The sequence below is a fragment of the Bos indicus x Bos taurus genome, chromosome 4 (assembly GCF_003369695.1).
Source record: "Bos indicus x Bos taurus breed Angus x Brahman F1 hybrid chromosome 4, Bos_hybrid_MaternalHap_v2.0, whole genome shotgun sequence".
Classification (NCBI taxonomy): Eukaryota; Metazoa; Chordata; class Mammalia; order Artiodactyla; family Bovidae; genus Bos; species Bos indicus x Bos taurus.
Genome location: NC_040079.1, coordinates 12,352,345 through 12,374,311, shown reverse-complemented (window position 1 = coordinate 12,374,311; position 21,967 = coordinate 12,352,345). Strand labels below are relative to the sequence as shown.

General features: G+C 37.4%; 1 protein-coding gene across 1 annotated transcript; it reads left to right on the top strand.

Moving 5' to 3' along the window:
* The first annotated feature begins 6,486 nt into the window (after window positions 1-6,486).
* Window positions 6,487-7,419, top strand: LOC113891817 (olfactory receptor 2A2-like). The gene has a single exon (XM_027540295.1). It carries the CDS (start codon window positions 6,487-6,489, stop codon window positions 7,417-7,419), a length of 933 nt encoding a protein of 310 aa, XP_027396096.1.
* The last annotated feature ends 14,548 nt before the right edge of the window (window positions 7,420-21,967 follow it).

Below are 21,967 nucleotides of genomic sequence, written 5' to 3'. Positions count from 1 at the left end.
AGAAACTTTTCTTCTCTCTGAGGCTTTCACTATAAATCATTAATTAATGTTTACAAAGCTTTTTTTTAAATTTTATGATTAATTCTAAAACCTACCTGATTTTTTGTAGTATACTGGTAGAAGTCATGTTTTAGGTTTTGTTCAGAATTATTTATTAAAAACCCCAGTGCCTTTGTCTTGGTTCAAGTATGTATGTGTCAGCGTGCTTGTGTGCATACATTTCTGAATTTCTGAGTAAACCTTGCTGTTTGATGGGTCTATTTGTCTTTGCTCCAATACAATAGTGACTGACTGTGTAAAGGCACCATAATCTTGTAGGTCTCAGTATTCCACCTTTACTTCATTCTTTAAAATTGCCTTATTCTTCTTCATCTTTTATAATTTCATATGAAATTTATAGTTAGGGTCTCAACTTCTATATCTGAACTAACCTTGGACCCTGATTTTTATTTTATTGAACCAATAGAACAATTTGGAGAGATTTGCAATCTATACAAAATCATCATTCCGTAAACAAAGTATGTAAGTCTCCCCATTTGTACATCATCCTTGAGCCCAAATTTTTGGATATTTGCTTATTTGTAAAAGTATACCATCTATAAATATTTATTTTTAATATATGCAAGTGTGTTTTCAATAATTATATTTTATTTTCCATTTTAAATCCTAGCCCTTCTACTTTTTCTTTTTGTCTTAATGTCAGATGGTTCCTGAATCAACATTAAAAAGAAGTGGTTTTAATACAGCATGTTAAAATCATTTCCTAACTCAAAGGGAAAGCTTTTAAAGTTTTACTATCATTAATAATGTTTTTGTATGTTTTTCTGGGATAAACAAGTTTCCTGCTGTATAAAGTTTACTTATTTCGTAGGGAATAAGCACACCATGCATTTTCATCTTTTAGCAGATTGTTCACTTTATCATGACTTTGTAGTATCCTTTATATGCCTACCTATGCTTAGGTCTTATATCAGTATTGCTACTACAGTCACTGTAGGCATAAACCCTTTTTTTCCATTATTTTATTATCAATCTTTTTTGGTTTGGGGTGTTCATGTATGCTTGTGTGCATTTATATGTAGGTGTGAGTGTTCTAAGAAGTTCATAAGTAGATTTTCTGTTTTTGATCTGATATGGTCATCTTTGTCTTTTGCTGGATGAATACAATTCATTTACATTTGATACATTAATGGATATACATAGACTTATTTATATCAGCATATTTTGTGTTTCTGAATATCAACAATTCTTTTGCTTCTCTTTTTCTATTTTCTTGCCTTTTACCTTCCTTTTGATTGATAATGCTTTACTGTTTCATTTGTTGGCACTGTAATTTGAAAATCATAGAGTCTACATCACTTTCTATTGATGGTAATCTATAAGTGCTAACATCAACATTCATAATTTATTGTAATGAATTTAAAATCTTTCAGTATTATGAGCCTCTTGAAAAAGGTAGTATTCTTCATGTTCAAATACATCTCTTCATTTATTTTTAAAATTTTACTTTTATAGTTTTAAGCACCAAAATCATTTTATAGCTCATAAGTTATTAAATATAAGGTCATATTTTATTATAATGTTTGTTCAATATTATTTATATGTGTTTGATTAACTCTGAATTCACTTCTGTGCTTATTAAGGAAGAGTTTTTATTAGAATACTAAAGAGATATAGAAGGAAATGGCAACCCACTCCAGTGTTCTTGCCTGGAGAGTCCCAGGGATGGCGGAGCCTGATGGGCTGCTGTCTGTAGGGTTGCACAGAGTCAGACATGACTGAAGGGACTTAGCAGCAAAGAGATATATGCCCCAAATGTTTATAATTTACATATGATAAATTTCTTCTTTTGTTCTCATTCCTTCAAGAGAGTTCCTGTGCTTGTCACGTTCTTGACTGAGAGCTTTTCTGCCTCTTGGTGTATATTTAATACCTTTTGTCTTCAGATCTTGTGCTGCTGATAAGAAATCTGCTGTCAGTGAAATTGTTGTTCCCGTGTAGATACTTTTCTTTTACCTTTACTGTTTTTTTTAATATTTCCTTTTGATCTCGGAACAATTAAATACTGAAATACTGTAAGAAAACTTTTAAGGAGGCAAATAAAATAATAAAATATTTTATTAAATATTAAAACTTTTTTAAAAAACTAACAGTAATTTGTAGGTAGCCCTAGGAAACTATTTTTTTAAAAAACATGTAAACAATGGTCAAATATTTGTGTTTGTTTATATTTATTAATAATTCATATTTAATCTATCTTAATCTCAAATTATTGATATTAAGGTTAATTTCATCTTCAATTATCAGAAGTTCTTCGATGTCATTATGGGTACATTTACCTTTACTCTTTCAGAATACATTTTTATCCTGTTGGAGATTATGTAGGGTCTTTCTACAATCTAGAATATTTTTGGTAAACCTCTTCTAATACCGCTTCTTCAGTTCAGTTCAGTCACTCAGTCGTGTGTCACTCTTTGCAACCCCATGGACTGCAGCATGCCAGGCCTCCCTGTCCAGTCACCAGACAGGTCAAAGCCAACATCCAGAATTCTGTGAGTGTAAAGTATATTCTGCTCCTTTTGGTAGTGAGTGTACATCAGAAGTGCAGACTATCTTTTTTAGAACTGCTCCTGAGCTACAGAGTGGGGGATGGAATCAGGGCAAGTTAAAATGCTACAGATATCTCCCATTGATTTTCAGGTTGATGGTTTGTTTTCCGTATTAAGCATGAGTGCTACTGCTATAGCTTTTGATTAGATTCCAGAAGTCCAAAGACGCTTATTTTCACAGGGTATTCCATATTATATGTTGCTTTTCTAGAGAGAAGTACTTTTTAAATTTTTCTATTCCATCTTTTAACCCATGTCCCTCCAGGGAGTTAATAATTTCCTGATTTTACTCAGACATTTTAGCAAGTGGTCTATAAAGATATTCAATTTTTCACTTAATGACAGGTGTCAGTCCCTTTTTCTTAGAGCAGATTTTTTACATTTATATATAGGAATATATACTCCTCACGGCTCAAATTTTTCAGTACAGTTGAGTGATTAATGTTGTGTGGAAAAAGTCTAATGACCATCAGTAGCTATATTATCGGTCAAAATGCATGGAAATTAGAACTTTTAATTCCCATTAGCCTCTTCCCAATATATACACTGTTACGTATTTAGTTCAGTCTTGTTCTAGGTCCCAGAGGACACTTCCAGAATTCTCTGTACAGTGTGTCTGCTTATTTTTGTAAATGTATTGCTACTTTCCTTGATCTGTATTTTTACAGTGTGAATTTTCTTTCTAGGATCACTTCTTCCCTGTTTGAAATGAAATCTTGGACTTTCCTTAAGTAAGAATAGTTGAATCCAGAATATCTCAGCTCAAGACGAGTTTTGTGTGCATGCTAAGTCACTTCAGTGGTTTCTGCCTCTTAGCTGTTTTTAAAGAAGAGTGTGGTGTAGGGTATGTAGTCTCTCATCTTGCCAGAAACTGAAGTCTAAATCTCAATGTTTGTAAACTATATCCTTCACATTTGAACACTTGACTTTTAACTTCCCATTTCACAACTGGGGAAAATGGTTTTCTTATGATTTCTTGTAATTCACCTCCCATAACAGCTGATTTTTGTTGGCTTTTGTAATATTCATTTTACATTGTTAAGATCTGTACTGTTCACATTCTGGTTAGTCATTATCCTTACCACAATTTTGACCATTCTTCCCCTACTAAAATGAATTTAATGCTGCATGAAAGTTCTCTAGTCACAAGTCATGCATATACCTGCAATATACAATTGACTGACAAAGATTTTTTTCCAAGATATATGTTAGGGTCATATTTTATGAGTTTATACATGCATCAAAATTATATATATGTATGTGTATCTCTGAATGTATATATAGTGACCATATTTTACTGTCAGTTCAGTTCAGTTCAGTCGCTCAGTCGTGTCCAGCTCTTTGGGACCCCATGAATCGCAGCACGCCAGGCCTCCCTGTCCATCACCAACTCCTGGAGTTCACTCAAACTCACGTCCATTGAGTCGGTGATGCCATCCAGCCATCTCATCCTCTGTCGTCCCCTTTTTTTCCTGCCTCCAATCCCTCCCAGCATCAGTAAAGTGCATTATTTTACTGTAATAATATATTTATATTAATAATATAATAATATTAATAGTAATTTTATATATTATACATAATATATACGGGGCTTCCCAGTGGGGTGCTAGTTGTAAAGAACCCACCTGCGAATGCAGGAGATGTAAAAAATGCAGGTTTCATCCCTGAGTTGGGAAGACAGATCACCCAGAGGAGGGCATGGTAACCTAGTATTCTTGCCTGGAGAATCGCGTGGACAGGGGAGCCTGGTGGGCTACAGTTCATAGGGTCACAAAGAGTCAGACACGACTGAAGCGACTTAACACACACACACACACACACACACACTGATACATGTAAATGTGTTGTTGTTGTTCAGTCACATAGTCCTATCCAACAATGTGCAACCCCAGGGACTACAGCATGGCAGTCTCCCCTCCTTCACTGTCTCCTGGTTGTTCAAACGCATGTCTATTGAGTGATGATTCCATCCAACCATCTCATCCTCTACCACCCCCTTCTCCTCCTGTCTTCAATCTTTCCCAGCAGGGTCTTTTCCAGTGAGTCAGCTCTTCACATCAGGTGGCCAAAATATTGGAGTTTCAGCTTCAGCATCAGTCCTTCCAAGGAATATTCAGGGTTGATTTCCTTTAGGATTGACTAATTTGATCTTGCTATCCAAGGGACTCTCAAGAGTCTTCTCCAACACCATGGTTCAAAAGCATCAGTTTTTCAGTGCTCAGCTTTCCTTATGATCCAACTCTCACATCCATACATGACTACTGGAAAAACCATAGTTTTGACAATACAGACATTTGTCAGCAAAGTGATGTCTCTGCTTTTTAATATGCTGTCTAGGTTGGTCATAGTTTTCCCTCAATGTGGAATTATCTTTTAATTTCATGGCTGCAGGCACTGTCCAACCAAGATCTGGAAGATTTTGGTTCATGTACTTTTGAAGCCTGTGCACAGTGATTTTGGAGTGCCAGAAAATAAAATCTGCCACTGTTTTCATTTTCCCCCCATCTATCAGCATCAAGTGATGGGACAGGTGCCATGATCTTTGTTTTTTGAATCCTGAATTTTAAGCAAGCTTTTTCACTCTCCTCTTTCATGTTCATCAAAAGGCTCTATATTCCTCTTCGCTTTCTGCCATTAGGGTAGTATCATCTGCATATTCGAGATTATTGATATTTCTCCCAGCAATCTTGATTCCAGTTTATGATTCATCCAGCCTGGCATATCGCAGATGTACTCTGCGTATAAGTTAAATAAGCTGGGTGACAATATACAGCCTTGACAAACTCCTTTCCCAATTTTGAACCAACCTGTTGTTCCATGTCCAGTTTTAACTGTTGCTTCTTGACCTGAAAACAGGCTCCTCAGGAGGCAGGTAAGATGGTCTGGTATTCCCATCTCATGAAGACTTGTCCACAGTTTGTTGTGATCCACACAGTCAAAGGCTTCAGCATAGTCAATGAAGCAGGAGTAGATTTTTTCTAAAATTCTCTTGCTTTTTTATGATCCATTGGATATTGTTAATTTGATCTCTGGCTACTCTGCCTTTTGGAAATCCAGCTTACAGATCTGGAATATTGTGGCACATAACTTTTGACGCCTAGTTTGAAAGAGTTTGAGCATTACTTTGTTAGCATTTGAAATACGTGCCACTGTATGATAGTTTGAATATTCTTCAGTGTTGTCTTTCTTTGGGATTGGAATGAAAACTGAGTTTTTCTAGTCCTGTGGTCACTGCTGAGTTTTCCAAATATGCTGGCATGTGGAGTGTAGCACTTTCACAGCATCATCTTTTAGGATTTTTAATAGCTCAACTATATTTCCATCACCACACTAGCTTTGTTTATATATATTATATTAAACATATAATCTATGTAATACAATAATGTTGCAGGAAGAAGGACCCCTCCAAGAGTCTAGGAATAAATTGTCAATATGTGAATATGGCTTTACTTTAGTCTTAAGTGTTCTACAGAAAGTTAATACATTGTCCATTTGGAGAAAATAAGTGATAAGCCAAAAATGAATAAAAATTAGTGAAACCTATATACTATATACTAGTATGGATTATAGTCCCTAATACTTACCAGTAATAGCAACCCACTCCAGTATTCATGCCTGGAAAATCCCATGGACCGAGGAGCCTGCGGGGCTATAGTCCATGGGGTCACAAAGAGTCAGACACGACTGAGCGACTTCACTTTCACAATAAAAACTAAGAAACAAAAAGGCAAAGGAATTTTGAAGAAAAAAACTTCAGGGAAGTAGGGACAACACAAGCTTCCTCTGAATTCACTTCTCATAAATAACTCCTATTTTCATTGCTATCCAATCCTGACTTTCCTATCACACTTCAGTCCTTTGCAGACTGTCATTGGCAATGGAGGGCAACCAATCACACATCACAGAATTCATCCTGGTGGGGTTCCAACTCAGCAAAAATGTGGAATTGCTCCTCTTTGGTATCTTCTCCCTGTTATATGTCTGCAACCTGCTGGCAAATGGCATGATCTTGGGACTCATTTGTCTTGACCCCAGACTGCACTCCCCCATGTATTTCTTCCTTTCCCACCTGGCCATCATCGACATATCCTATCCTTCCAGCAATTTTCCCACCTTGCTGGAAAACCTAGTGAAACACACAAAAAACATCTCCTTTGACCCTTGCACTGTGCAGATGCTTTTCAGTTTGACTTTTGGATCTATAGAGTGCCTCATTTTGTTGGCGATGTCCTATGACAGGTATGTGGCGATCTGCCATCCCCTCCAGTACACGGTCATCATGAACTGGAGAGTGTGCTCCATCCTGGCCATTGCTTGCTGGGCGTGTGGATTTGCCCTGGCCCTGGTCCAAGTAATTCTCTTGTTAAGATTACCCTTCTGTGGCCCCCAGAAGGTGAACCACTTCTTCTGTGACATTCGCTCTGTCCTCAAATTAGCCTGTGGTGACATCTGGATGAATGAAATGTTCCTCTTTGCTGATGGCGTTCTTATCTTAGTCGGGCCTCTTGCCCTGGTGTTGGTCTCCTATATGCGTATTCTCTGGGCCATCCTGAAGATCCAGTCAAAGGAGGGCCGCAAGAAAGCCTTCTCCACCTGCTCCTCCCACCTCTGTGTGGTTGGGTTCTACTTTGGCTTAGCCATGATTGTTTACATGGTTCCCGACAACAGTCCACAAGAAGAACACCTGAAGATCCTTTTCCTGTTTTATACTCTTTTCAACCCATTGCTGAACCCTCTTGTCTACAGTGTCAGGAATGCTCAAGTGAAGGCTGCCTTCCACAGAGTACTGCAGAAGAAGAAGACAACGTGAAGGAGGGTCCAGTTTTGGTTCAGTGCATTCTTTTCCCTTCAGAGATGTGATTGCTGGTGCAAGAAAACTCAAAATTCCCCAGAAAGTGACATGATTTAATGAAGAGCATTAGTCCAGAGTAGCATCAGCATGATGGAAGAATAGGAATCCCTAAGCCTCCATTCCTCCATGGAGACAAGACCATACAGACCTAATTTCCTTTGTGAAAATACCAGAAGTTGGATAATTGATTGCTGCACCCCAGAAAAGCACAATGCCAAGAAGAAATACAATAAGTGTTCAGGCAAATTTATGGTACTGTGTCTGCCATACCTACTTCCCTCCACCTCCCAGATCTCCCTCAAGGGGGAAAAAGAATGGATCCTTCAGACTACTTTTAGCTTTTCAGGGAGTGATATGAGAGTTTGTTAGTTGTCTTGCCTCTGAAGCACTGATGGAAGTGGCAGTTTGGACTCCTGGTTAGGATCCCTGAGAAAACCTGCAAGGAACGAAACTTTTTAAAGATACAGAGATACTTTGGATTTTCAAAATTCTCGGAGATCTGCACTGGTATCTCATTCTTGTCTTAACGTAAAATTTCTTGTTAATGTGTGATATTGAGTTTCCTTGCAGTTGCTTCCTGGCCATCTGCATGTCTTCTTTGATGAGCTGTCTGTTTAGGGCAGCAGAGGATGTGACGATGGTTAGATGGCATTACTGACTCAGTGGACGTGAATTTGAGCAAATTCCTGGACATAGTGAAAGTCAGAGGAATCTGGCATGCTCAGTCCATGGAGTCCCAGATTTGGACATGACATAGCAAATGAACAAAGCAACAACTCTTTACATCTTTTGCCCATTTTTATGTAATGAATTTTATTTTTAAAGAAATTTTTGATCACAGCAAAATTCAGTGGAAGGGACAGAAATGCCCTGTACACCCCCTACCTCCCCACATGTATAAGCTCCCCCATTACCAACGACCCTCCCTAGAGTGGCATGTTTGTTAGTATTCATGCACCTATATTAACAGATCATCATCACCCAAAGTCTATAGTGTACACTTGAATTCACTCATGATGTTGTACATTCTGTGTATTGGACAAGTGTTTAATTATGTGTATCCACATTATATTATCATACTCAATATTTTCAGTGCGCTAAAAATCACCTCTTCCTTCCTCCCTTCAGTTCTAATCCCTGACAACCACTGATCTCTTAACTGCTTCCATAGTTTTGGCTTTTCCAAATATTTGGGGAGGAATTATAGAGTATGTATGTATAATGTAGTTTTCCACACTGGCTCTGTTCACTCAGTCGAATGCCTTTCATTTCCTCTTTTTTTCTTTGCTTGATAGTTTATTTCTGAACTCGCTTCCGTTGTCTGGATGCAGCACAGTTTATCCATTTACCAACTGAAGCACACTTTGATGGCTTCCAAGTTTAGGCAATTATGAATAAAGTTGCTTTAAACATCTCTGTGCAGGTTTTTGTGTAGACGCATGTTTTCAAATCCTTTGGATACATACCAAGTACTGCATTTGGTAGATTGTATAGTAAGAGTAGGTTTAGTTTGTTTTTTTTTTAACTATGAAATTGCCTTTCAATATGACTGTATCATTTTACATGAATGAAAATGAATTCCACTTCAGAAGTACGTGAAAGTTCTTATTGATCCACGTCATTATCAGTGGTGGTGTCGGTGCTCTGGAGTTTAGCCATCCCACTAGGTGTATAGTGATAATTCATTGCTGTCTTCATTTACTTCCCTCATGATAGAGATGTGGAGCATCTTTCCATGTGCTCATTTGCAATCTGTCTTTTTTTTTTCATTTTTAAAATTTATTTTTAAATTAAAGACTGTTTTTCTTTTTTTAATTTTAGAGTTGGAGGAAAATTGCTTTACAGTGTTGAATAAACATTGTAAACGTGCTGCCGTACAACATGAATCAGCCATAAGTATACATAAGCCCCCTCCTTATTGAACCTCCATTCCCCTCTGCTGCCCCATTCCATCCCTCTAGGTTGCTGCCGAGCAGGCTGAGTCCAAGTGTTATATAGCAACTTTATCCTCGCTATCTATGTGAACATGGTCACGTGTATGTTTCAGTGTTACTTCCTCATTTCATCCCACCTTCTCCTTTCCCCACTGTGTCCACAACTCTTTTCTCTATGTCTGCTTCTCTGTTCCTGCCCTGCAAATAGGTTCATCTGTACCATTTTTTAACAATTACACACACATATATATATAAATATTTTAATATACAATATTTGTTTTTCCTCTCTCGGACTTACTTCACTCTGGATAACAGATTCTAGGTTTATCTACCTCAGTTTAGCTGACTCAAATTCATTCTTTTATATGGCTGCATAATATTCCATTATATATAAGGAGTCTATCTTCCTTATCTATTTATCTGTCAGTGGACATCTAGATTTCTTCTGTGTCCTGGCTTTTGTAAATAGGGCTGCAATGATCATTGGGGTACCAGTATCTTTTTGCTTAGAGTATATGCCCAGTAGTGGGATTGCTTGGTCATATGGTATTCTTGCCTGGAGAATCCCAGGGACGGCAGAGCCTGGTGGGCTGCCATCTATGGGGTTGCACAGAGTCAGACACGACTTAAGTGACTTAGCAGCAGCAGCAGCAGCAGCATAGTAGTTTTATTCCTAGTTTTTAAAGGAATTTCCATACTGTTCTCCATAGTGGCTGTATCAATGTACATTCCAACCAATAGTGCAGGAGGATTCCCTTTTCTCCACATCCTCTCCAGAATTTTTTGCTTGTAGATATTTCGATGATACCCATTCTGATCAGTATGAGGTGACACCTCATTGTAGTTTTGATTTGCATTTCTCTAATAATGAGTGATGCTGTGCATGTTTTCATGTGTTTAATGGCCATTGGTATGTCTTCTTTAGAGAAATGTTTGTTTAGGTCTTGTGCTCATTTTTTGACTCGGTTGTTTGTTTTTCTGATATTGAGCTTGCATGAGCTGCTTGCATATTTTGAAGATGAATCCTTCATTTGCAATTATTTCTTCCATTCTGAGGGTTATCTTTTCATCTTATAGTGTATAGTTTCCTTTGCTATGCAAAAGTTTTTAAGTTTAATTATGTTGCATTTATTTATTTTGCTTTTATTTCCATACTCCAGGAGGTGGGTCAAAGAACGTCTTACTGCAGTTTATGTCAAAGAATGTTCTGCCTATGTTTTCCTCTAAGAGTTTTATTGTTTCTGGCCTTTCATTTAGATCTTTAATCCATTATGAGTTTATTTTTGTGTTTGGTGTTAGGGAGTGTTCTAATTTCATTCTTTTACATGAAGCTGTCCAGTTTTCCCAACACGACTTATTAAAGAGACTGTCTTTTTTCCATTGTATATTCTTGTCTCCTTTGTCAAAGTAAGGTGCCCAGAGGTGTGTGGGTTTATTTCTGGGCTCTCTATCTTATTCCATTGGTCTATATTTCTGATTTTGTGCCAGTATCATACTGTCTAGATTACTGTAGCTTTGTAGTATAGTTTGAAATCAGGAAAAGTTGATTCCTCCCACTCCATTTTCCTTTCTCAAGATTGCTTTGGCTATTCAGAGTCTTTTGTGTTTCCATACAAATCATAAAATTTTTTTGTTCCAGTTCTTTGCAAAATGCCACTGGTAATTTGACAGGGATTTCACTGAATGTCTAGATTATTTTGTGTCGTATAGTCATTTTGACAGTATTAATTCTTCCAATCCAAGAACATGATATATCTCTCCATCTGTTTGTGTCATCTTCATTTCTTTCAACAGTGTCTTAGAGTTTTCTGCATACAAGTCTTTTGTCTCCTTAAGTAGGTTTATTCATCAGTATTTTATTCTTGTTAATGCAGTGGTCATTAGAATTATTTTCTGGGTCTCGGGGCGGCGGCGGCGGGAGCGGCAGGAGGACTGCTGGGCACGCTCACAGGGCTTCCTCCGCCTGCAGGTCGGGAAAGGGCGTTTCAGCTGCTGCTGGAGAGCGTGTTATTAAAAAAAAAAAAAAAAAAAAGAATTATTTTCTGAATTTCTATTTTTGATCTTATATTGTTAGTATATACAAACAAATGCAACAGATTTCTTTGTATTCTGCAACTTAACCAAATTCATTGAAGAGCTCTAAGAAGGGGACGACAGAGGATGAGATGGCTGGATGGCATCACTGACTCAATGGACGTGAGTCTCAGTGAACTATGGGAGTTGGTGATGGACAGGAAGGCCTGGCGTGCTGCAATTCATGGGGTAGCAAAGAGTCGGACACGACTGAGCGACTGATCTAATCTGAGTAGTTTTCAGGTAACATAGATTTTCTATGTATACTGTAACGTCATTTGCAAAAAGTGACATTTTTACTTCTTTTTCAGCTTGAACTCACTTTATTTCTTTTTCTTCACTGGTTTCCATGTCTAGGACTTTTAAAGTTATATTGAATAAAAGTTGCAAGAGAGGAGTCCTTGTCTTGTTCCTGATCTTAGAGAAAGAGCTTTTAGCTTTTCACTGTTGAGTATGATATTAGAGTTTGTCATATATGACCTGTATTATGTTGAAATGTGTTCCCTCTGTGCACACTTTATGGAGAGTTTTTATTGTAAGTGGATATTGAATTTTATCAGAAACTTTTCCTTCATCTATTGAGATAATTGTATGATTGTTATTATTCAATTCGTTAGTGTGGAGTATCACACTGATAAATTTGCAGATATTGAAAAAATATTTGCATCCCTGGGATGAATCCCCCTTGATCATGATGTATGATCCTTTTAATTTACTGTTAGATTCATTTCCTGGTATTTTGTTGAGGATTTTATGTCTATATTCATCAATAATATTGGCTGTACTTTTCTTTTCTCATGGTATCTTTGTCCAGTTCGGGTATCGGGGTGATTGCAGCCTCATAGAAAGAGTTTGGAAGTATTCCTTCCTCTGAAATTTTTTGGAATAACTTTGGAGGATTAAGTGTTAATTCTTTTCTACATTTTGGATGGAATTCACCTGTGAAGGCAACTTATGCTGGACTTTTGTTTACTGGGAATTTTTAAATCACTGGTTCCATATCAGTGCTCGTATTATAGTTGGTCTGTTCATATTCTTTTCAATTCTTCCTGTTAAGTCTTGAGAGATTGTACCTTCCTAAGAATTTGTCCATTTCTTCTAAGTTATATGGTTTATTGGCATATAGTTGTTTATGGGCCTTTATAGTCCACAAACTTCCCACTTTTTAAGCCAGGACACTGGTCTTTTGCTGCTGCCCTCAGACTGCAGCTTACACTATCAGCTATCCTGGTAACCAGACCTTTGGATTCAGACTGAATTACAACACTGGTTCTCTTGAATATCCAGCTTGATAAGTGCAGGCCTGGGGGCTTCTCAGCCTCACGCAGGAAGATATTAGACATTGGACAGGGAAGCAGGGGCTGACTTAAGGTTTCTGCTGTGCTGTCTTTTCCACCCCTGGCTACTGAGCTGCAGAGAAGGCAGTATCTGCGGCTCCTGTAGGCTGCCCTGTTCTCCCTGAAGAGTTTCACTTTCTGACCAGGTGTGTTCAAGAAAACATAAGGGTAAGAAGTTTGAGACAGAAATTGCTGGAGAGAAGTTCTTGAGTTGGCAAGAGGGATGACATTTATAGTATTAAGTGGTAGACTGGTATTTGCTGGAAAAAAACTAATAACTCCATAGGAAGAGGAGATGAGATAAATACAAAAATTCATTAACTTAGTGTGTATGTTAGGATTGAATGAACTGTCATCTGATTGCATCCATTTTCTCAGTTACTCTTGTTCAGTAGCTAAGACTATGCATGGAAACATTTATGGGAGATTTAATGAAAGAGAAAAAAGAAAAAAAAAAAACCTGGGAGAAGAGACTAGGAAATACAGTAGGATTTCTGGGAACATCAAAGGCCAAATCGATGTGAATTTTCATGAATTAAAGGGATCTGAGTCATCATGTATTTTTGTTTTTTTTCTGTGATCTGTGGATGCAGGCAAAGCCATGCATCATCTAAATTCAATGCTTACAACACTGCACTTACAACAGAGAGGGGACAATTACCTTTCTAAATGTAGGGTGTATATTTAGGGGAAAATGTTTTCAAAATGGGACAAATACTGAAGGAATAGGGTAGAGCAGGAAAGCATTTAGGCAATATGATTCTGTCTACATGATTTTCCAAGTAGTGACAATATTTGCAATGGAAAATTTTGATAATTATTACATATTAACACTTTTCAGCAGATGGGATTAATTCACTCTCTGAGAAAGATCCAGTCCTTAGAGGCGCTACCTTAATAATCTCCATGGGAGATCACATTTATTGCATCATGAATCTTTCCAAAAGTAGAATAAGGAGACAGGATCAATTTCAAGATCAAAGACATAATACATGTATATCCTTGGGAATTCTACTGTGGGACATAATCAATGAAATTAAATTTATCACTTTTATTTCAAGTGTCTCTTGAGTACAGACATCTTTGCCATTCTTCTTCAGTTCTTACTTCTCTGCAAAAGCAGGTTCACATATGTGCACACACACACACTCACAGATAATAATGCAAGAGACCCAAGAGAGGAGGAGTAGGAAAGACACAGAATGGTGAGAATATGGTTTGTAATTTGTTCCCTGGACGCCACAGGTATGTCTCTGGGGGATGGGTTGCTTTCATTTAATCAGACTATAAAGCCCTCACATATGTAGAAGATCCTGGGCACCCCTGAGTCCTGCCCTCCCCCATCAGGGCAGAAAAGGGATCTGGGACTCATCATCTACTGCACTTGCTTCTGGGAGCAGGTGACTTAACTCCAGCCACTCCTCATCTCTGTGAGTTTTCCAGCCCAGTTTGGGGAAAATACCACAAGTAGTACCACGACTTCTCTTTATGTTAGTAGAAATCATTACTTATATACTGGTTAATGACTGACAGGGGAGCAGGGCAGAAGGCGGGCAGAAATCATCAGGTTTATGAAGAAGGAAAAGCCACCTTTGTGAAGACCCCTTTCTTGAACTGTGCTGAGGTCTCAGAGTCACATCTGATACCCACGCTGTCTAAACATAGACTTCTTTTTCTTCTTAATCAGACCCCTTCCCTGGTCACATGTATGGGAAGAGGCTGGTGAAATTCAGTGTCCCTGAGTCGGGGTATCAAGCTGAAAGGCATGTAAGAGACCTCTGATCCTGTTGCCTCCTGAAGCTGGGGGTGTGCCATTTACTACTTTTCATTTCTTCCTCTGCTGACCAGCTTCTCACACTACACTTGGAAACATCCTCTGCCAGGGAAGTGAGGAAAGCTAGCATCCCCTTCTTCTGCCCACGAGGGAGATGTTAGGAAGTGGCAGGAAAATCCTATAGCTACTTGATAAAGATCTCATCATTATTTCCTTTGTAGCAGGAAAGCGGGTACAGGAACCCGTTTAGCTTACCCTGAATCCTTTTCCAGAATTTCTCTCCAGGGACGGTTGTCCTCATCTGAGGAAAAGCCTGCAGCATCTCCTGGAGGAGGTTAACATGACTACCATTGTCACTTATCAAATGTGGGGGGACAGTTCTAGGTGTTGAAAGTATGGCAAGATACCCCTACTATAAAACCAATTTCTTAGTTTGAAATGTGTTTGTACCTGGCAGATTTTCAGTGAATGTTTTTGCTTTTATTCTCTTCACATTTAAGTCAATTTTTTAAAATAATGAAAAAATTAAAATATATCATTTTTAAATTTTACTGAATGCAAAAAGAAAGTCAGGAGAATCCTGTCAGTGTTTATAATGTTACATAAAACAGAGGACTCCCACAGACTTTCTCTAAGCTGCAGTAATTTGTGTATTTTCATCCATATTTCAGCATTCTAATCTTAGGATTCAAGTTAATATTACTGAGGCTAACAGAGTCTTCATATTCATGCTAATCTGGCTTGTGCTGTGTAAAAGTGGAGAACTGATGGTTTTCTAACAGGAAGTTACTGGAAGGGCATTCTAAGTATCCCTGACTTGAGTTTGTAAGTGGTCAGAGTCCACTGAGGTGTGAGGTATTGGAGCAAAGGGTATCACTTCTGCAGCAGGTCAGAGAAAGCAGTGATCTCTCTCTGTAGACACCAGGGAAGGTGGGAGATGTTCTAAGACTAATGAAGATAAGGATATAGCCCTCTGATAATCATCTTGCAATATGTTTATTAATATTGTTTATTATTTTCTTACTAAATAAACCTTTCTAAGCATATATATAATTGTATAGAAATTTAAATGTATTAACTGACTTTCCTCAGTTATAGCTACGGCATATTACTTATGATGTAGAATGCAACAAATATTTTCTTTTAACTTACAATAACAACATGCCTGGACTGTAGAATTAATTTTAGATATATTAAATCTCTTGGAAGCTGGACTTAGAAGGTAATAGCAGATAACTAGGCTTCTTGGAGAGATGATGAAAAAAGACAGGCATTCCAGAGCACAAGTCTGGAAGCCAAAGACTCAGGCAGTGTTACCAGGGAATGACTACTTGCAAAATTACACTGGCTAATGGAGATTAGATTTATCTGCAAATGCATGAATTTGTTTAGGAGGCAGATTCTTCATAAACTCAGTTACTAAGTCCCTCAGCGGACAACTCAGGACAGGAGAGCAGACCAGAACTAGCAGTTAAACCAGCAGCCACCATGTAAGCTCTTAATGCTTTTGCTGACATTTATAACATTTGATGTTTATGCTAAGGTTAGTTCTAACATTAGGACCTAACACTTGAGTGTTAGAGATGTGCACTGAAAATGGATGAAGGCCTTGAAGTCATCTTTACTAGCTGGCTGACAACCTGCTTGAGAGCCTTGTCAACAGTCACTCAGTAGAGAAATCTCTGGTTAATTCTGCCTGGTACACACAGAGACTTGTCACTCTAAGAAGTTAGTAAACCAATGCCTGAAATATGCTGTATTTTCCCATTTGTTTCCTTTTAATTAATTTATTTATGTTAATTGAAGGATGATTACACTATGATATTGTGGTGGATTTTGCCATCCATCAACATGAATCAGCCACGGGTGACCATTTGATTTTTAACTTAGGGTTTGTTTTTTAAATCAGTGTCTGATTATCTGTTTGTTTTACTCCAACAGCAATGATTAAAAATAAGACTTTTCTGCAGTTTCAGGCTTTGAAGGATGACTGTATTCCTTGGTGAGTGTCCCTGAAACGACTTTGTGCAGATTGTATAGCCTACATCCCATCCTCAGTGTGCCTTCCTGTTGTTAAAAATATGCTGAGCACTTTTCATGTGGTAAATGTGCCGGAAACTTTAATTCATTTACATAGATTTACCACATAATTCTCAATACATAGTGATGCACTTAAATATCTTTCTCTTTTTATTTATGGTGAGCAATAGAGCTAATATTCAATAATATCCCCTAGATTATATTTTATCCAAATACAGAAGTTTCATCAAATTCCTTCAGGTGCAAGATAGATAAAGTATGCTAGTAGGTTGGTGTAAGTAAAGTCAACTTATGAAATTAAAAAATTAAACTTTCTTTTTACTTACCTATGGATAAATATCTGTGTTGCTCTAACATTTAAAAATCATTAGAAAATATTTTTTCAAAAAGTTTGGCAATCGCCCGCTTCATTTAGAACCGGAAAATCACACCTGTTCATCTGCCTAAGTATGCTCATCAAATTCTGGATTTCAGAATGATGAAGAGAGACCTTATAGCTGACTCCTGGGTGCCCTGTCCATAGCACCATGCCCTCCCGCTTCGGTGCACACTGGCCTATTTCCCAGGGCCAGCACCTCTATTTGTTTCCCTGGGCAGGTTCCTGAAAACCAGAGACACTTTACTACCTTCTTAAACAGGGAAAAGGAGCCCTGATATCAATACTTGGTCCACCCACCTCAAGGCACTTATCCAATAACAGATACTAGTAGGTGTATAAACACCCCAGCTCCCTTCCAACTAAAGGTAGGTTAACACTGAGAAACATATTCTACCCTGGCTCCAAGATTTTCCCATGGGATCTAGCTTCATTTACAACAATTTTTATTTGCCTGGTCATCCAACCTTCAGTGACCACCCTTTCTCAATTGTCCCCCTTTACTAATCTTCTGTGTTTCCTGGGATTACTTCCTAAGAACTACTTATAGTTGGATAACTGTCTCAGGGGTTGGCCTCTGGAGGATCCCAAACAATGTTTCTCTTAACTGGACCAATATTAATATTTATTTAACTCATAATGGAAAAAGATATTCACAAACATTGGTAATTTTGAACATGGATAGAAAATTGACATGGTGAATTTCATGTTTACAAATATTAAAGATATTTATAGAAGACTGATTATTTAGCAACAAAATGCTTTGTTGTCAGAACATATTGCACTACAAGTTCAAATTCCTCATTTATACCATTTCATTTATATACAAGGACAGACTAAACAGTGTTAATTGATGGTCATAGATTTTTAAATCAGAGCACCTTTACAGAAATCCTTATTGAGTATATAATATTGGGACTGTGCTGGTTTTAGAAAAGGCAGAGGAACCAGAGATCAAATTGCCAACATCCATTGGATCATGGAAAAAAGCAAAAGAGTTCCAGAAAAGCATCTATTTCTGCTTTATTGACTATGCCAAAGCCTTTGACTGTGTGGATCACAATAAACTGTGGAAAATTCTTCAAGAATTGGTAATACCAGACCACCTGATCTGCCTCTTGAGAAATCTGTATGCAGGTCAGGAAGCAACAGTTAGAACTGGACATGGAATAACACTGGTTCCAAATAGGAAAAGGAGTTTGTCAAGGCTGTATATTGTCACCCTGTTTATTTAACTTATATGCAGAGTACATCATAAGAAACGCTGGACTGGAAGAAACACAAGCTGGAATCAAGATTGCTGGGAGAAATATCAATAACCTCAGATATGCAGATGATACCACCCTTATGGGTGGATGGGGGAGCATATCTGAAGATAGAATCCATGAGCCATTGTTATGTATATGTTCAAATATAGTCAGTTCTTGACTTTTCCAAAACGGGGGCATTGTATTAGGTTCTCAGTAGTAATGTATCCCTGTTTCATATCCTTGGCAAGTCCTTGTAGTTTCAAACTTTTGAATTTTGTCCATCAGTGTGTTTTGCATTTTAATTTCTTTCTCTTTGGAGATCTAGGAAGGTTGCTGCTGCTGCTAAGTCACTTCAGTCGTGTCCAACTCTGTGCGACCCCATAGACAGCAGCCCACCAGGCTCCCCCGTCCCTGAGATTCTCCAGGCAAGAACACTGGAGTGGATTGCCATTTCCTTCTCCAATGCATGAAAGTGAAAAATGAAAGTGAAGTCGCTCAGTCGTGTCCAACTCTCAGCGACCCCATGGACTGCGGCCCACCAGGCTCCTCTGTCCATGGGATTTTCCAGGCAAGAGTGCTGGAGTGGGGTGACATTGCCTTCTCCGCTAGGAAGGTTAGTACCTCTTAATCTTTTAATGTGCTCAGGGGTTATTCAGATACTCTTTCATGTGAAATGTTTGTTCAAGTATTTTGCTCAGTTTAAATTGGGTAATCTATGTTTTCATTAAAAATGTACAGAAATTCTTTAAGTATTCTAAATATGAGCCCTGTACTGGTTATGTGTTAGTTGCTCAGGCTTGTCCGACTCCTTGCAAACCCTTGAACTGTAGCCTGCTGGGCATCTCTGTCTATGGAATTCTTGAGGCAAGAATATTGGAGTGGGTTGCCATTCCCATCTCCGGGGGATCTTCCTAACACCAAGGATTGAACCTGTGTCTCTCGGCAGGTAGGTTTTTTACCAGTGCTGCTGCTGTGCAACCTGAAAAGCCCATATTGGTTATACATGTTGTAAATATTTCCTTCCACTCTGTGGATTTCATTTTTACTCTCTTAATGATGGCTATTGATAAACACGAGTTAGGTTCTTAGTTTTATCAATCTATTCTTTAATACTGTTTTAATTCTGTTTCAGAAATTTTTTCTCCCTCTGAGGTTTTCCCTATGTCACCAGTGTTCTACAAAGCTTTTTAAATATTTTATGCCTAGATCTAAAACCCATCTGAATTTTTTAGTGTGTTGGTAGAAGTCATGGTTTGTTTTTATCCACATAGCTAGCCAACTGATTATTTATTAAAAACACTGGTGCCTTTATCTTGGTTCAAGTATATATGCATGTGCGCCTGTGTGTATACACATTTCTGAATTTCTGAGTTAAGCATACTATTTCTTGGGTTTATTTATTCTTGTTCTGATACAGCACTGAATGACTGCATAAAGTCACTGTAACCTTGTAGGTCTCAATATTCCACAGAGTGGGTCATTTTATTGATACTTCATTCTTCAAGATTGCTTTGTCTCTTCTTGAACTTTTGTGATTTCACATCAAATTTATAATGAGACTCTCAGTTTCTGTACATGAAAAATCTTCTTGGATTCTGATTTTGACTTGATTGAACCAGAAGAACAGCTTGAAGAGTTTTGCCATCTTTACAAAATGCTCGTTCTGTAAACAAGGTATATAAGTCCTCCCATTTGTACATCATCCTTGAATGCAGATTTGTGTGTGTGTGTATGCACCTCTCAGAGAAGGCGATGGCACCCCACTTCAGTACTCTTGCCTGGAAAATCCCGTGGATGGAGGACCCTGGTAGGCTGCAGTCCATGGGGTCGCTAAGAGTCAGACTTGACTGAGCGACTTCACTTTCGCTTTTCACTTTCATGCATTGGAGAAGGAAATGGCAACCCACTTCAGTGTTCTTGCCTGGAGAATCCCTGCTGTCTATGGGGTCGCACAGAGTTGGACACGACTGAAGTGACTTAGCAGCAGCAGCATGCACCTCTAATAATAGATTATCCATAGAGATTCTGTTTTTAACATACACAAGTTTTATCAGTAATTATATTTTATTTTCCATCTTAAATCTAGCCCTTCTTTTTCTTCCTGTTGCCTTATTGACAGCTAGTTCTTAGGTCAACATTAAAAGAAGTGGTTTTAGGGAAGCATATTAAAATCATATCCTAACTCTAAAGGAAAAATTTTAAAGTTTTACTGTTAATAATGAAAAAAGTAATGTTTTTGAATAGATGAAAAAACTTGTCTTCTATATAACATTTGCTGAATTATTTTACAGTGAACTTATAGTGAATTTTCTTCTTTTGGAAAATTTTTCATTTTATTACAACTTTATAGTATCTTATATGGGCCTCCCTGGTGGCTCAGACAGTAAAGAATCCTCCTGCAGTACAGGAGACCTGGGTTTGATCCTTGGGTTGGGAAGATCCCCTGGAGGAGGGTATGGCAATTCACCCCCATATTCTTGCCTAGAGAATCCCCATGGATAGAGGAGCCTGGCGGGCTACAGTCCATGGGGTTGTGAAAAGTTAGACACGACTGAGTGACTAAGCACAGCACAGTATCTTATTTATATCCTTCTATCCTTTGGTCTGATATCAGTATTGCTATTACCAGTCACTGTTGGCATGAAACATGTTTTCTCATCATTTTACCCTCAATCATCTTTTTTAGTTTTGAGTGTATGTGTATGTCTCTGTGCATTTATGTTAAATGTGACTGTCATAAAGGTTTGTATGTGGATTTTCTGTTTTTAATCTGATATGACCATCTCTATCTTGATGGAAATTTAATTCATTTACATTTAATGCACTAATGGATAGACTTACCTTTATTTTGCTTTTCCTAAATATTAACTGTTTTTTCTCTTTTTCTGTTTTTTTCTTGCATTCTGCCTTCTTTTTTGATTGATAATGCTTTAATGCTTTTGCAGTATAATTTTTAAAATCATAGATTCAATCATTTTTTGATTGATGTGCTTGAAGGTTTCTTGAAGTGGTAACATAAAAATGCATGATATATGGTAATAAATTTAGTATCATTACAGTATTTTGAGCCTCTTCAAGAATTTAGCACTCTTTATTTTCAAATAGTCTCTTATCCTTCATTTATGATTTTCAAATTTTACTTTTATGCTTTTTAAATATCAAAATAATTATTTCATAGCTCATAAGTTATTAAATATAAGATTATATTTTATTACTTTGTTCGATATTATTTCTATGTATTGCTTCATTATGAATTAATTTCTACCTTAATGGGGAATTTTCTTTATTGGTATGCTAAATAGCTATAGGCCCTAAACATTTATAGTTTACATGTGAAAAAATTTCATTTTGTTCTCATTCATTCAAGAGAGTTCTTGCAGTTATAAAGTTCTTGATAGCTTCTCTGCTTCTTGAGACATTAAAGATAATACCTTATTGTCTTCAGATCTTGCTGATAAGAAATTTACTGTTAGTCAAATTGTTGATACTATATAGACACTTTTATCTTTAATGTTTTAAACATTTCCTTTTGATCTTGGGACAATAGTGCAACAAAATATTTTAAGAGACAAATGAAACTCCCGCTTTTATTAAAAATTGCAAAACATATGAAAGAAAACTAAGATTTTAATTTGTTATGGCAGCCCTAGGCAACTATTTTTTGTAAAGAGGAAAATGATAGGCAAGCATTTGTTAATTGATATCTATTGAGAATTTATTTT